A 16145-nucleotide genomic window follows, 5' to 3' on the forward strand; every position below is an offset into this window, starting at 1 on the left:
ATCAGTGGCGTAACTTCAATTTCAGCGCCCCCCACCACTACAGTTTGAGCCCCCCCTCTGTCCACTCACTACTTACTTTCTTCAGCCGCCCGGTCTATTCCCGGCCCGCAGGGACCAGCAGATCCTCCTGTCTGCAGTCCTGGCACTCCTCCTGATAGAATGTCACATGCAAAATGGCCGCCACTTTACAGCAGACCGTTATTGAGGATGCAAGAGGAGGTTGCCACCTCCTCTAGCATCCTTACTAACCGTCTGCTCTGAGGGGGGGGCAAGTGATTTTCTATCAGGAGGAGCGTCGGGACTGCAGCAGAAAGAAGGATCTGCTGGTCCCGGGACAGCAGCACCAGATGTGGCGGCGGTAACAATAGCTTGCTCAAACTTGCCCAGTGCCTCCAAGCCACCGCAGGGTCTGCTGAGCTATAGTTACGCAAGTGGTGAGGAGCACATGAATGCATTAGTGAATTCCAGCTCAGTTGTGTTAGAACCCTGAGGCCATGAGAGTGGCTTGGGCATTAACAGCCACCTCCTGTTCCCTTAGTTCTTGATTTGCACACTGATACTGAGGTGGCTGCAGGGACTTATAACTCTAGCTGTTGGCGCTTACACAACAGGCTGCAGATCAAATAATATTAGCTGAAGTACTTAAGACAAGAGTTACAGACAAGAGTTCACTGGGAATGGTGTAGATGTAGGTCAGGATATTCACAGACTCTGTTAGATGCAGTGAGTTGGAGGAACACTGTGCAGATGGTAACTTGTTGGCTGAGTACTTGGAGATAAGTACCAAGGACCTCAAAGGGTTAACAGGCACAAAACAAAAATGAGGCAAGGTTAGGGTCAACTTCTGTCAGGCAGAGAATCCATCAGAGTATCAACAGGATAAGCACGGGTGGTGGGGACCTAGAACATGGACAAGCAGTTTACATCCAAGCACAAAATATAACCATCAAGGAATAGCAGGAAAGAATGCCTTTTTAGAGATATTAAGACAGTTCAGTAGAGCCAGAGTGGACAGGCCCCCTTAATGAGTAACTTGGTGCAGCCTCAGTGCTGCACGTAGACAAGTCCAGGCTGTCAGAAGCAGCCCTAGAATTCCCTGTGGCCATCCAGCATTCCCATTGCTAGCACCTGCGGGATAGAAGTGGCATGCCTAGTTATGAAAAAGACCTGCGGGAGGGACGAAGGCTCGTAACAGATGATTGTATAAAATGTTCCTTATGTCTTTAATCCCTAGACGTGGTGGCTGAGTTATGGAAAGAGGACTACTTCTTCGGTAGTCAATATCTGAATGGCATTAATCCTACCCTAATCAGGAAATGCTCTAAAATTCCCGAGAACTTCCCGGTCAGTGATAACATGGTGGCTGCATCTCTGGGGACCACCACCAGTCTTCAGAAAGAACTAGAGGTGAGATGTGGCCATGAGACATTCTATTTATTCATGTGGGGCACTGGCCTAAAAAACACCTCTATAACAACCCAGAAACTCTACAATAAACTGGTACTTGTGTCTTGCAGAAAGGCAACATTTTCTTGTCAGATTACAAGATTCTGCAGGGGGTCCCAGCCAACAACTCCATAAATGGAAAGCAATCATACATGACGGCCCCTTTGTGTTTACTGTGGAAGAACCCTCAAGACCAACTTGTCCCAATAGCCATCCAGGCAAGTCTTTGTTGTAATGTCTACTTGATTTCAAACATTTCTAGGAAACATAGTTGTTAGTACGTGGTGTTCATCTGGCGTACATTGACACCTTGAATGTATTCCTATAGAACAAACAAATTTATGGCACTTGACCAGAGTCAACAGTGAGCTACTGTTTTATTCTTCTTAGGTTACAACCATCTCCTAAAGTTACTGTAGCATATTATTTCTATGCCATTTGCCACCCACCAGGTAAAGATAAAAAAAAAACCTTGTGAATGGATATACTGTACATAGATACAGTTTTACATAATATGCTTTATGGCTTAATTGGAGGAGGATAATTATGTGGTACAAGATGGCACTGTTGTGACAGTTCCGTCTCTATTATAGTTGGCACAAACTCCGGGAGAGAACGTTCCAATCTTCCTGCCAAGTGACTCTGAATATGACTGGTTATTGGCCAAGATCTGGGTCCGCAATTCTGAGTTCCAGGTGCATGAAGTGGTGACTCACCTTCTCCGTACTCATCTCTTTGCTGAGGTCTTCAACATTGCAACCACCAGACAACTTCCAATGGGCCACCCAGTGTACAAGGTGAGATCTGTTATTAAATCATTGTCAGGGAATACCACATAAGGGGCTCTAGAAAAAGGCTAATGGTATATTTTAAAATGGAGGCTGGAGAGGTGACAACTGAACATAGTTCACTGCAACCAGCAGAAGACACTAATCTGCTTATAAAGGTCAAACAGACATATTACCCTCCTCCCCTCAGCCTAAAACTTACCCTCCCCCACAGCCTACCCCTATCTCCCCCTTCTGCCAAAGCCTAACCCTCCCTCCCTGCAGCCCAACCCAAACCCCTCCCCTCACAGCTTAACAGTGGTTCCCAACCCTGGTCCTCGAGTACCCCCAACAGTGCACGTTTTCCAGGTCACCCGGCAGGTGCACTCATTATTCAGACAGATTTTAAAAGATCCACAGGTGGAGCTAATTATGTCACCTGTGATTCTGTGTGGAGACCTGGAAAACGTGCACTGTTGGGGGTACTTGAGGACCAGGGTTGGGAACCACTGACCTAGTGCATTAACCTAACCTCCCTTTACTTAATAGGCCCAGCATACTTCTGATTTTTTTAAAGGGGCAATCATTTACAAGGCATGGGTTTGCCTTGTAAATTATTGCTTCTTTTAAAATAAATTGAGTTCGACCAGCATCCTGCATGGCCGCTGAACTCGGAGGCTAATACATTTGCCCCTTTTGTTATATTACCTTATTTAAAATGCATCATTTACTCATGAAGGTCTTTATTACTATTTATTTATTAGTATTATAATGACAATATCTTTTTACTTTCCCAGCTAATCCTTCCACATCTTCGTTACACCCTTGAGATCAATGTCTTTGCTAGAGCTGTTCTTATTGGTCCTGGGTCCCTCTTTGATCAGGTAAGATCATGTACTATATAATGGCAACAGAAAACGGCTCCAGCTTAGAGGAAATGGAGACTTTTTAAGGATATATTAAATGTTACAATCACGTAATATCTAGCCTGAATATAGAACTTGCAGCATTGCACCAGAACACACATCCACCACCGTCCTTTTCCCCAGGCTATAGCAACTGGAAAAGGAGGGATTCCGATACTGATAAAAAAAGCAATGGAAGAGGTCACTTACAGCAGCCTCTGCCTCCCTGATGACATCAAGGCAAGAGGAGTGGAGACCATTCCCAATTACCTGTACAGGGAGGATGGGATGAAGATCTGGTTGGCTGTGGAGAGGTAGTTCTGAGAAACATTATTCTGTCCCAGCTGCCTATAGCAATGACAATTGCATGCACTGTCTATCCCATATCGATCAAAGTGTTTTAGCTAAAAGCATAGGCAAAACACTGCTCCGCACAGATCGCTCAGCACACATCGCAGGTACAGTGCATGTGTGCAGAGCGATCTGTGCTAAGGCAGCTCACTTAGCACGAGGCACCTGTCATCCCTTGTGTACAGGGCTTTAGTGTGAATATGCTGTGGGATATAGAAAAACCTTAAAGTTACAGTACATCCCAATTTTCTCTTATGTACATCCCCAATACTTTATTACTTCACTGATGGTCCCTCTTGCTTTATCCACTTCAGCTTTGTGTCCCACATTGTGAATTACTATTATGAGAGTGATGCGGTGGTCAGTAACGACCCAGAACTTCAGGCCTGGGTGGCCGAGATCTACAAAGAAGGATTCTTGGAGTATAAATCCACAGGTAAGTTCAGGGCCGGTGCAAGGCATCCCACCCCCCCTTGTCGGGATTTCGGCGGTCGGGATTCCAGCGCCGGGGTACTAACTGTGGTGTCCACAATGAGCCAACCTGATCTTTGAAATGTTGGTAATCCCGGTTTTCCATCAGTGCGTTGGAGAGATCTAGATGACTAATAGACTATTGTATTTCATAGAATTTCAGCTTTTTGACATACAGTAAACATTGGATATCTAAAACCAGCTACAAAGGACATAACAAAATCCAATCCACTATAATCCAATTTTCTCAACCTTGTTATTCTGTTTGGTTGTCAGTATATGGTGCTTTATATGAGTTGTGATGGTCCATCAGGGTATAGGAGAGGTGTAGATGACTAATGGACTATTCCCTTTGCTAGGAATACCATCATCATTGCAGACCAAGGCCTCTCTGATCAAGTACCTGACCATGGTGATCTTCACTTGTTCTGCTCAGCACGCAGCTGTCAACAGTGGTCAGGTGAGCTTTGCAATATGCTGTCATATGTGGTGTCTTTCATACTCTCTTTGATTTGGAGAATTGGAGACCATATTGACTAATCTGAATGAGATCAACCATGGGAGACATTGACCTGCAGGATTGCTGAAACTAATAACTGCACATCCTCATGGCCAACATTTTTCTACCTTTGAATGTTTTATTATGATACTATTCACCACTTTACACTGACAACTATAACATACATGTTGCAAGCCTATTTTATACAAACCATTTGCTTATGTATTTCATAGTACTACACTCTGATGAATCTGGTTACTGGCCAAGATCTGGGTCCACAATTTCAGATGTATAAAGTGGAAGTAGAAAGAGAGATGTTTGTGTGTCCAGCGCTTAAGCTGTTCCCATATACTTTTCACACCAAATGTGAAAAAGTAAAGTTATACAGTCACCATCAATCAGTCCGTCTTTATGATAAATGAATCGGGAGTGATGATATTTGCAGATGACGTCCTCACACTCTCCACGATGTATATGAAATACAATTGGAGCAGAAATGGTGCAAATACGTTTTGATAAACAAAGTGATTTATTTTAAAAGTTGCACTTACAATTTAGACGAAAAAACAGGCATAAAAGGGATTTCTTTGGCAGAACAGCAACCAGCAACCAAAGGATGGAAATGTGGGGTAACCACAGCAGCGCAGGGTCCGGACCAGTCACTACTATGAACCCCGTATGGAAGGTCGGTTCGCCCAGAGGAAATCCAGTTCAGATAGAAGCCACACTTAACGCGTATCGGTATAAAACCTTCATCAGAAGTGTGGTTACATGAGCTCACTGCTGGCTTTAAATAAGCCGCCGCTCAACATGTCAGTGAACACTAATTTCCGGTTGCCGGAGACGCTAGCCCGGAAGCAGTATGGCTGTGCGTTCCAGACAGCCGGAAATGCGCTCCATCACAACACGTAGTTGTAGCGCTCGTGTTTTTTTCCTTTTGTTTAATTCATACCTTAGACGGTGTTACCGCTATAATGATTATAACTAGGGAGAGGCGACATCCTTTAAAGTATAAAATGATCTGTCGCTATGTACTGCTTAATATTTTGATGGAAAGAAAAACATGGCCGTGCGTTCCATAGGTAAATGGTGCATGACAGATTGCGTGTCAATGACTATAATACAGTACAATACCCGTTATAAAATCATGAGCAAGCTAAAAAGTGAATATTATACACATATGGAGATGAATAATTAATAAATATGTATACATTGGTAATATATTCAATAAAAATGTGTACAATAAAAAAGAATACATAAATAATCTACACAGAGTATTAAAAATAGTCTATATGATAAAAATATAGAGGAATTTGGGGATAAATACAATGGATTCACAGGAAATGTCGTAATTCAAATTCTACGTTTAACCCATTGGGAACAATGGTTTTTAAACGATGTATCCAGCGCATCTCTGTTTGAGATAGTCGCTTATCCAGATCCCTTGTACGCCACTTGGACGTCAGCTGCTGAATACCCCAGAAATTAATTAAAAAGCATTCCTTGGAATCATGGTATTTCTTAAAATGCATGGAAACATTATGAGTGACAAGACCTTTGCGTATGTTGTAGATATGCTCCGCTAAGCGGATCTTCAACTGTCGGGTAGTCTTCCCTACATAAAATAGGCCGCACGCACACTCTAATAAATATATCACATTCTTCGAGTGGCATGTGATAAAATTTTCAATTTTAAATTCTTCTCCTTTTACCTCAAACGTTATTATTTTTCTTTCTTTGGATTTCACAGTTTTACAGGCTAAACAGCTCCCACATCTATGAAAACCTTTAGTTCTCTCGCTTTGCCTTTGTTGCGTCTCAAGGGTACTTTTAACTAAATGATCTTTCAGAGATCGGGCCTTTCTATATATAAAAGTGGGTTTTTGCGGAAGTAGGTTACCAAGAATTGGGTCCTGTTTAAGTATAAACCAATTTTGTTTAAAAACTTTTTCTATTAGGTTGTGCTGATTTGTAAAATTTGAAATAAAAGACCACTGGTGTTTGTCAGTGTCATTTATCATATTTGGTTCCCTTATTCTTAGGAGCTCTTCTCTATCTTTGTTATTTATTTTATTTTTTGCTTTTCTGATGAGTTCCTCAGGGTAACCCTTAGCAGATAGACGATCAGACACTTCCTGTATTTGCTGTTCGCAGATTACCGGATCTGAGCAATTTCGCTTCATACGTACAAATTGGCCATATGGAATGCCATTAAGCCAGTTTCGATGGTGGGCACTGGTTATATCTATGAAGCTATTTGAGTCAGTCAGTTTCCTGAAGGTCTTTGTATTGCACTTTCCATCTTTTATAAAAATTAGTAAGTCTAAAAATGATATTTCTTCTCTACTCTTTTCAAACGTGAGGTTGATGTTAAAAGTATTTGTATTCAAATTATCACAGAATGTTTCCAGTTCTGCATCACTTCCCCGCCAAATAAATAAAACATCATCTATAAAACGGAACCATGACACTAGACCCGCCCCCAGCGTGCCTCCCTGCCAAATGGACTGGTCCTCCCAGTAGGCCATGTACAGGTTGGCATAGCTGGGGGCGAATCTAGTGCCCATTGCAGTGCCTATGCGTTGAATAAAAAAGGAACCATCATAATAAAAGTAATTATTAGATAGTATAAAATCAATGCTCTTTAAAATAAATTGTTGTAGTTCTGCATTGTACTGAGATGTTGAAAGGAAGTAGGTGACTGCTTCTAAACCCTTTTCCTTGTTAATTATTGTATACAGGGTGCTTACGTCTGCACTGCATAAGATATCTTCATTTTGCCATTCATAGTTAGACAGTTTTCGTAGGACATCTCCCGTATCTTTGAGGAAAGCTTTAGTGGTTATGACTAAAGGTTGTAGATAGTGGTCAACCATAGCCGAGAGGTTACTGGTTAGGCTATTACACCCAGAAACTATGGGCCTTCCTGGGGGAGCAATCGGGTCCTTGTGCACTTTTGGTAATATATAGATGGTTGGTATCGATGGCTCCTTAATATTAATGAAATCAAATTCACTTTTGGTGATAACTTTACTCTGTAGAGCGTCGGTGGTTAGGTCAATCAAGGATTTAGAGATTCTACTGGTAGGGTCTACTTTCAATTTTTCATATGTGTTGCCAGCTCTTAGTTGTTTATCGATCTCATTTTTATAGAAATCTTTAGTCATCAAGACTACCCCTCCCCCCTTATCAGCGGGTTTAATGATTGTATTTTGATCATCTTGCAACATCTTAAGAGTTTGAAAATCTTTTTTACTTAGATTAACTTTATTTGTGTAGCGCCCTGCCTTTGTTTTATTAATCTTCTCGATCTCCTCACATACTATTTTATTAAAACATTCAAGAAAGCTGTGTTGGATAAAATAATGATGGCGGTTTGAATCTTGAAGTGATAGTTGGTGGACTATCCTCAGTTTCAGTAGTTTTTTCTTTATCTTTTGTTTCAAAAAATCTTTTAATGGTAAGCTTTCTAATATATTTTTGGATGTCAATAAAAAGATCAAAAGAATTGGCTCTACAAGTGGGCGCAAATTTTAAGCCCTTCTGTAGTATCCTAATTTCTGACTCATTTAGGTCTCTTCCTGTTAGGTTGAAAATTTTACCTTTTGATTGGTCATCTATGATGTTAGATATTTTTGCTTTTGGGTTTTTAAGTGATTTTTTTGAGGGATTTTGCCTTCTTTTTTGTCCTGCACGTTTCCCTCGTTTTGTTTTCTTTTTTATTTTTGCTATCGTCTTATTGGGGTTTGTTGCTCCCATTCTAAAAAAGACTGGCTTTCTTTTCTTGTCTTATCCTCATATCTATCCAAGTTACTGAACCGGTTTCTGAGTCTTATAGGGTATGAGTCCTGTGGTGCATAATTAGGTCTAAACGGTCTCTTCGGTGTTTCCCACATATCTTCCCTATAATGATCCTCATCATAGTTTCTCCATTGATTTTGTCTCATAGGGCGTCTATATTGATACCTCTTTTTATATTGGTTCTGTCTATTGTTTGAATTTCCATAAACTGGTATTTGTGAACGGTCCTCTAATTTATTGTTAAATTTTTTCTTTTGTACACGGGATTTTTTAAAAGGGGGTACATATGTGTTAGATGGTTGAGAAGAGGTAGTTCCTGAATTTGATGGTACTGCTGTTTCAACTTCTTTGACAGGATTTGTATCCCTTAAATACTTCTTTCCCTTTCTTTCTCTTAGTTCACGAGTATTTTTACTAAGTTTGTCCAGTAGGGCTTCCTCATACATGGGAAAATCATCTAAATCTTTGAAGGGGCGTACCATATTTTGAAGTGTTAAGATTTCTTCATTTAATGTTTTAAGTGTTTTTGCTCTATCTTTTAAAATGAGATTCATTAGGGAGTAAGAGCAGGTATCTAGGATAGTGTCCCAATCCTTTCTAAAGGATTCATCTAGTGTATTAAATGATGGTGGTTTCAGAATTTTTAACCCTTTAGGTATGGTTTTGGAAGCAATATAGTGCTCCAGGGTCACTATTTCCCACCAAATCTTGTTTTCTTTGATCATCACAGACTCAAGTTTAAAAAATACAGAACCAAGGTTCTCATTACTGATGTCGATATTTGCATCCTGTGATGTAAACGTGTTTTTTACCAGTTGATCACGTAATTCTCTAAAGGCGAACATATCAGCAGCACTAACCCCAAAAAAACAATGGATGTGCAAAGGAAACAGAGTGGAGTGGTGTTTCAGGGTTCTGTGCGCTCAATATAGCGAATGCAGCTTAACACACATAACAATGAGTGACATCCAAATACACTCAAAAAACAGTGGAAGTAGAAAGAGAGATGTTTGTGTGTCCAGCGCTTAAGCTGTTCCCATATACTTTTCACACCAAATGTGAAAAAGTAAAGTTATACAGTCACCATCAATCAGTCCGTCTTTATGATAAATGAATCGGGAGTGATGATATTTGCAGATGACGTCCTCACACTCTCCACGATGTATATGAAATACAATTGGAGCAGAAATAGTGCAAATACGTTTTGATAAACAAAGTGATTTATTTTAAAAGTTGCACTTACAATTTAGACGAAAAAACAGGCATAAAAGGGATTTCTTTGGCAGAACAGCAACCAGCAACCAAAGGATGGAAATGTGGGGTAACCACAGCAGCGCAGGGTCCGGACCAGTCACTACTATGATGTATAAAGTGGTCACTCATCTTCTCCAATGGGAACACATCCAATGGTCTTGTATTGTATCATGAAAATGTTTGCCTCTATCTGGGGTAAATTATTCCTGTCTAAAGCTGCCCATACACCAGTGGTGTATTGGAACAATCTCCCAATCCCTGATGGTTGCGTTTGCGGATTTGGGATCTTAAACGTGTAAAAAATCCCGATACCCTGGTCCCAAGTGGGATCGCAGAAATGGCATATATGGTCGGTGGATCCGAGGATTGCCCCCTGCTGGTGTATGAAGCCCTTAAGATCTGTTTTCTCATTGCAGTCTGACTTCTATACCTGGATGCCTAATGGTCCCCCATCAATGAGAAGCCCCCCTCCCACAGTAAAAGGGGTCAGCACAACCCTCAGTATCCTGGCTGCATTGCCTGAAGTAAATACTACCAGTTTGGGCATATCCACTGTGTGGCTGCTCAGTAAAGAGCCACTGGACCGGGTAAGTACTGGTGGCCAGTATGAATATTGCAATAAGGTTTAGTACTTGTATGTTCCTCTACTGAGGCATCTACAGTACATATAAACATACATGTGAAAATTTATTAAATATATGTGCTGGTATAGTATCCGGGAGTGGCAGCGGCGCTGTGTATCAGAGCCAGTGTGCAGAACCCGGGACGTGGCATTAGGTTTCACTCTCCTAACCCCCCCCCCCCCAGACTCCTGTGAAACTATTCAATGAGAGTCTGGGGCGGGCTTAGGAGAGTGAATCCTAATGCCTGATGATTGGTTTCTCCACAGTGGCTGTGATACATAGCAACACTGATCTCAGATACACTGCCAGCACAAATATTACACTCAACTTCACATGTATGTTTGGACCTAATTTTTAAAACAATTGTGTTTAGAGCATCCATTTAACAAGATTTCCCATTCCCTTGCAGAGACGTCTGGGCCAGTACCCTGATGTGCGTTTTACAGAGGAGGTTCCCCAGACATTTATAAAGAATTTCCAGAAGAAGCTGGCTGAGATCTCCCATTCCATTAAAGAGAGGAACAAGAACATGCGTTTGCCATATCCCTACTTGGACCCCAGTATGGTTGAGAACAGTGTATCTGTATAATCGGACTAGTGGCTGTGATCTACTGATAATGCCTGACCTTGCTACTTGTTTATCATGTCTTGAATTGTATTGTCCACAAGAATTCTATTGGACAGGTCCTTTCAGGGAAATACAATAAATGATGTATTATTAATTAAGAGCAGTGATGAAGATTCTATTGTTGATTTTGTCACGCTGTGTAGTATATTTGATGAATTGAGCCCATACAATGGATCATATAGTCTTGGTCTTTATTTTTCATAGCAGGTAAACAGCATACAACGTAATCAGTGGGTGTGGTATGGCGGTCCGACAGTCGGTATCCTGACGGTCAGATCCCGACATCGGAATCCTGACTGCCGGTGCTCTGACAGGGGGGCAAGCACAAAGAAGCCCCTTGAGGGAAAATAGCCCCTGTCAGTTGGGATCCCGACTGTCGGCTATTTAAACCGATATTCAACCCGTAATCAGTATCGTAATGAAGGTTACAGCATTTTCAGCATACAGGTCACAGCATAGCATAAGCAGTTTAAGAAGCTGCAGTGGTTCCTACCATACCCCACACCTCGGCCTATCACTTGGGCAGCTTATCCACCATCAAGAGCATTTTCCTTCTGCTCTGCAAACACTTAAATCAAGAGAGCACAGGTGCTGCTGATTACACAAGCTTGTTGCTGCTACTGCTCCAAAACCTGGTCTGGATCCTCCACATTTCTCTCATGTGGAGAGGTGCTGTCTCTGCCGCAATATTCAAATTAAAATTTCCACTATGACTATCGCAAACATATCCATTACAGACCAACTATTTGGTTATTGCTTTTTCAGACAAGGATGGTATTTTTACTGCACCAATTATCTCCAGTATGAGAAGAACAATATTGAAGAGGCAAGAATCGGATTGTTCTTTAGACATGGCCATTCATAAACAAAGGAGTAATATGCTCTAGAGTAGGGCTGGCCACACTGGTCCTCAAGATCTACCAATGGTCAACGTTTTCCAAATCACCTGTCTTGGTCATTACTAACTGTTCCATTTTCAAACATGCTGCATTCATTCTTACTATAGATCCACAGGTTGCCTCAAAAATGTGAACTGGTAGATCTTGAGGACAGGTTTGGCCATCCCTGCTCTAGAATCTAGAGCACATGTTCTCAAAGTCGGCCCTCAGGAACCCACACAGTGCATGGTTTGCAGGTCTCCTCACAAAATCAAGTGAAATAATTAGCTCCACTTGTGAATCTTTTAAAATGTGTCAGTCAGTAATGAGTGCAGCTGTCGGGGGACCTGGAAAACGTGAACTGGTGTGGTGTCCTGAGGACTGAGTTTGAGAACCACTGATCTAGAGGTTCTCAATTTCGGTCCTCCGGACCCCACACAAGTCATATTTTCCAGGTCACCCAGAAGGAGCACTGTGTATCACATATACCGCTTTCACATCACAAAGCAGGGTTGGACCCAGGACCACATGTATTTTATACAGAGGGGATGACCCAGGTTTAACCCTTCTTTCGGGCAGGGCTGGCACTACCCACTCAGCAGCTCCTGTAAAGCAGGGAGGCACCATGCTGAAAAGGCTAAAGCTGCCTCACTGACACTGCCTGCACGCCGCAGCACCTGTCTGACAGTGGGCAGCAGCATGAAGAGCTGCTCCCTGCACCCTGCTGCACAGCAGCACACACACCTCACCCTGTCTGTCCATCCTCAGAGTCCTCCTCCTGCCCCTTCTTCCTCAACGGAAGGACTCTTGCGCTGAGGGCGGCAGGCTCAGGCTGTCATACATTAACAGACAGCCACAGTGCCACCCACAGCGCTGTAATAACAAACAGCGGTACATGATTGTTTCCCCCTGCCCTGGCTCCGTAGTAGTCATCTCCCGCCGTCTGCACAGTGCAATACCGCCACTGCAGCGCGCTCGGCTACATTTTATTACTTATTTTGAATCTGCCTACTGCTGGCTAGTGAGCTCCCGGGCGGCTTCCGCAGCCTGTAGCCTGAAGAGCGGCTCCCTCTCCCCTCACTCACTGTGTGATCCGCCCCCTACCTATTCCTCCCTGTACCTGTCAATCAAATGACGAGCAGGCCCTCTTCTTAGTGTGCAGTGCCAGTCCTAAACACTCGGCTCCCTCTATCTCCTCCCCTCTGTTTCTATCCCCTCTTTCTTTCCCCCTCAGTCACGAGAGGGGTGTAATGGCGTCCTGCCTATGCAGATAGAAGAGGAGGGGCTGCAAAAGATTTAAACAGCAAAGAACAGTGAGTCTTTTATTATACATGTTTATAACATATCTTTTTAATAATTGTGTATTTTTTTATATTAATTTAGACACTTTTTAAAAAATGGGGTGGATTATGTGCCTACAACATTTTGCGGACACAGCACTGAGATGCGAGCAGTTTTCTACACAGTGAAACGTTTGCACAGTATCAGCTGCACCCTGGCTGCGCAGCCTAGCTGTGTTGGGTTGTGTGTGATGTCACCCAGCCATCGAAGCCCTCCCCCTGACATGCCTGCATTGTCTCGACCGCTCACATGAAATGCTGAAGCGATGCCCCCACAACAGGCCATTGGCGGCGGGGAGGGGGTGCGGTGAAGGGGCTTGCATGAAATGCTGAGGGTGGACGGCGATGGGCATCGCTTCAGCATTTCATGCGAACGGTAGGGAAAACGCATGCATTTCGGGAAGGATGTAGACGGCTGGGTGACATCACACACAACCCAAAACATGGCCGGCTTGTGCCTGGAGGAGGGGCTGCAAAAGATTTAAACAGCAAAGAACAGTGAGTCTTTTATTATACATGTTTATAACATATCTTTTTAATAATTGTGTATTTTTTTATATTAATTTAGACACTTTTTAAAAAATGGGGTGGATTATGTGCCTACAACATTTTGCGGACACAGCACTGAGATGCGAGCAGTTTTCTACACAGTGAAACGTTTGCACAGTATCAGCTGCACCCTGGCTGCGCAGCCTAGCTGTGTTGGGTTGTGTGTGATGTCACCCAGCCATCGAAGCCCTCCCCCTGACATGCCTGCATTGTCTCGACCGCTCACATGAAATGCTGAAGCGATGCCCCCACAACAGGCCATTGGCGGCGGGGAGGGGGTGCGGTGAAGGGGCTTGCATGAAATGCTGAGGGTGGACGGCGATGGGCATCGCTTCAGCATTTCATGCGAACGGTAGGGAAAACGCATGCATTTCGGGAAGGATGTAGACGGCTGGGTGACATCACACACAACCCAAAACATGGCCGGCTTGTGCCTGGCTTCACAGCTAGGCTGCGCAGGGTGCAGCTGATACTGCGGCAAACATTTCACAGTGTAGCAAACCGGTTGCATTTCAGTAATGTGTACGCAAAATGTTGTAGGCACATCACGGGGTGCATACGCTCCCACAAACGGGCTGCAACTTGTTGCAAAGACAGTGTGGAAGGGCGCAAAATGTATGGTTTGCAGGAGGGCGCCGGAGACCCTAGCACCGGCTCTGCTTCCGGGTCTAATTGCCGGCTTGCTTGGCCCAGGTTATAAGGCAGGGCTGGGCAATTGTGGCCCTCCAGATGTTAATGAACTACACATACCAGCATGCCTTGCATCAGTTTCAGCATGGCCACATAGCAAAACTAATGCAAAGCATCCTGGGATGTATAGTTCATCAACATCTGGAGGGCCGCAATTGCCCAGTCCTGTTATAAGGTTTAGTGCTTTCACAATGCACCTTGACCCAGGTCGTTATGTCAGCAACCAGCAGCACCTGAGGTGCGATATGAAAGGGGCCTGTGTCATATTTTAAAAATCCACAGGTGACATGGAAAACATGACCTGTGTGGGATCCTGAGGACCAAGTTTAAGGACCTGTGCTCTAGAAATTTGAGGAGAAAGGCTGCTGTTGGCGTCTACTATAGAGGTTCATTTTGAAAATGGCTGGAGTGAGTAGAGATACTTACTGCTTAAGCCTCAGTATAAAATAAAGGTATGCAAAGGTATTTGTCATATAAAGAAGAAATCAGTGGTTCTTGTATACAACACAGAACCCCTTCCATGACGGCTGTGGCTCCCCGTGCATGAAACAACCCCCCTCCCCTCCTCCTCTTCCATATGGCGGTCATGCCTCCTCCTTGTTTTCCCACCCGGTAGATGTAACTGACACCCCCTGAATGCGCCCCCTCCCCCACCCAGAGGCTGTCACAGCCCATGTCAGACCTCGCTGCCCCACCTGGTGACTATGGCTTACCTGGAGGCTGATAGGGGTTTCAAGCTAATACAGAAGTGTCTGCCCACCATACAGTCATTTTTATTTCTTCTTACCTACATGCTCGTTGCCAGGCGTTACGTGCTTGTTGCCAGGGGTTACATGTCCCAAGAGTTTTGTGCTCCTTGCCAGTGTTTTCGTGTTTGTTGCCTAGCGTATTATAATACACTCCAAGCCATTCACACCCTAGGTGTGGTCAGATAGTTAACAGGTCTACTCCACAAGGTCGATATGCAATAGGTGTATAGTGCCAAAAATGTCAATAGGAAAAAGGTAGACACATGAAAAGGTCGACATGCGTTCTTCACATTTTCGTCAAACTGTCAACATGGACCCCCAATTAGTGCAACACGTATCCTCACATGGCCCGCGAGCTTCGGGCTCAGTCCCTAGCTGCGTTCAGCACGCTAGAATATTCTAGTGTGCTGAAAGACATGGGTGGTGAAGGAAGAACAAGCCTTTTAAAAAAAAAAATCTGCATTTTGACCTGTTGAACGATTCCATGTTGACATTTTAGGGTAGATATATTGGGTTATAATCAATGCGCGGGGAGGGGGGGCGAGTGGCTGACAGCGAGCTATACGACGAGCAGCGCCATCAGTATTCAACACCCCCCTTCACTCGCCGATTCCACCTCGCCTGCTCCCTGAGGCGAGGTGGAAATGGCAATTGCGCTCATCAAAACGGCAGGGCTCGCTGCTATATGCATCGGGCTCCGTGCATTTGAGGCGAACCTCACCGTCCCGGGCAATCCGGCGAGGATTTCCCCGGAACGTTGAATACGGTGAGCGACCAGCGAGGGGGCTGGTCGCGAGGATGGCTTTTCCTCACTAAAAAGAGCCATCCCCGCCGTACAAACTCGCATTGAATACCCATTGAATGTCTATCTAGGCACTGTAGCTCTATCAACCAGAACCATTCAATCCACCCCACCCCTAAAATAAAAAAAAGTATTTGTGGGGTTTAGTGGGTATTTTTTTTTTTTTGGCCAGGTGTGGTACAGGGTTCCGACAGTCAGGATCCCGACAGTCATTAGCCCGACGTCGGGATCCCGACTGGCCGGACTCAGACAGCATGGCAAGCGTAACAAAGCCCCTTGCGGGTACGGTGGCTCGCTACGCTCTCCACCTATTCTATGGCCCCAGGAACCCGTGCATCGGTATTTTAACAGTTGGGATCCCGACGTCAGGTAAATGACTGTTGAGATCCCGA

At 43.9% G+C, this 16145-nt stretch overlaps 1 protein-coding gene across 1 annotated transcript in view; it reads left to right on the forward strand.

The window, feature by feature from the left end:
• The window catches only part of LOC146058061 (polyunsaturated fatty acid lipoxygenase ALOX15B-like), a 29332-nt gene extending 18526 nt beyond the window's left edge, over positions 1-10806 (forward strand). Inside the window, exons 7-15 of the mRNA XM_083170024.1 lie at positions 1235-1407; positions 1518-1664; positions 2040-2243; positions 3011-3097; positions 3263-3432; positions 3784-3905; positions 4300-4400; positions 9911-10081; positions 10527-10806. Coding sequence (XP_083026150.1) covers positions 1235-1407; positions 1518-1664; positions 2040-2243; positions 3011-3097; positions 3263-3432; positions 3784-3905; positions 4300-4400; positions 9911-10081; positions 10527-10706 — 1355 coding nt within the window. The 3' untranslated portion in view covers positions 10707-10806. The remainder of the gene's footprint in view (positions 1-1234; positions 1408-1517; positions 1665-2039; positions 2244-3010; positions 3098-3262; positions 3433-3783; positions 3906-4299; positions 4401-9910; positions 10082-10526) is intronic.
• Positions 10807-16145: the final 5339 nt, after the last annotated feature.

Source organism: Crinia signifera, chromosome 2 (genome assembly GCF_055691185.1).
Source record: "Crinia signifera chromosome 2, ASM5569118v1, whole genome shotgun sequence".
NCBI lineage: Eukaryota > Metazoa > Chordata > Amphibia > Anura > Myobatrachidae > Crinia > Crinia signifera.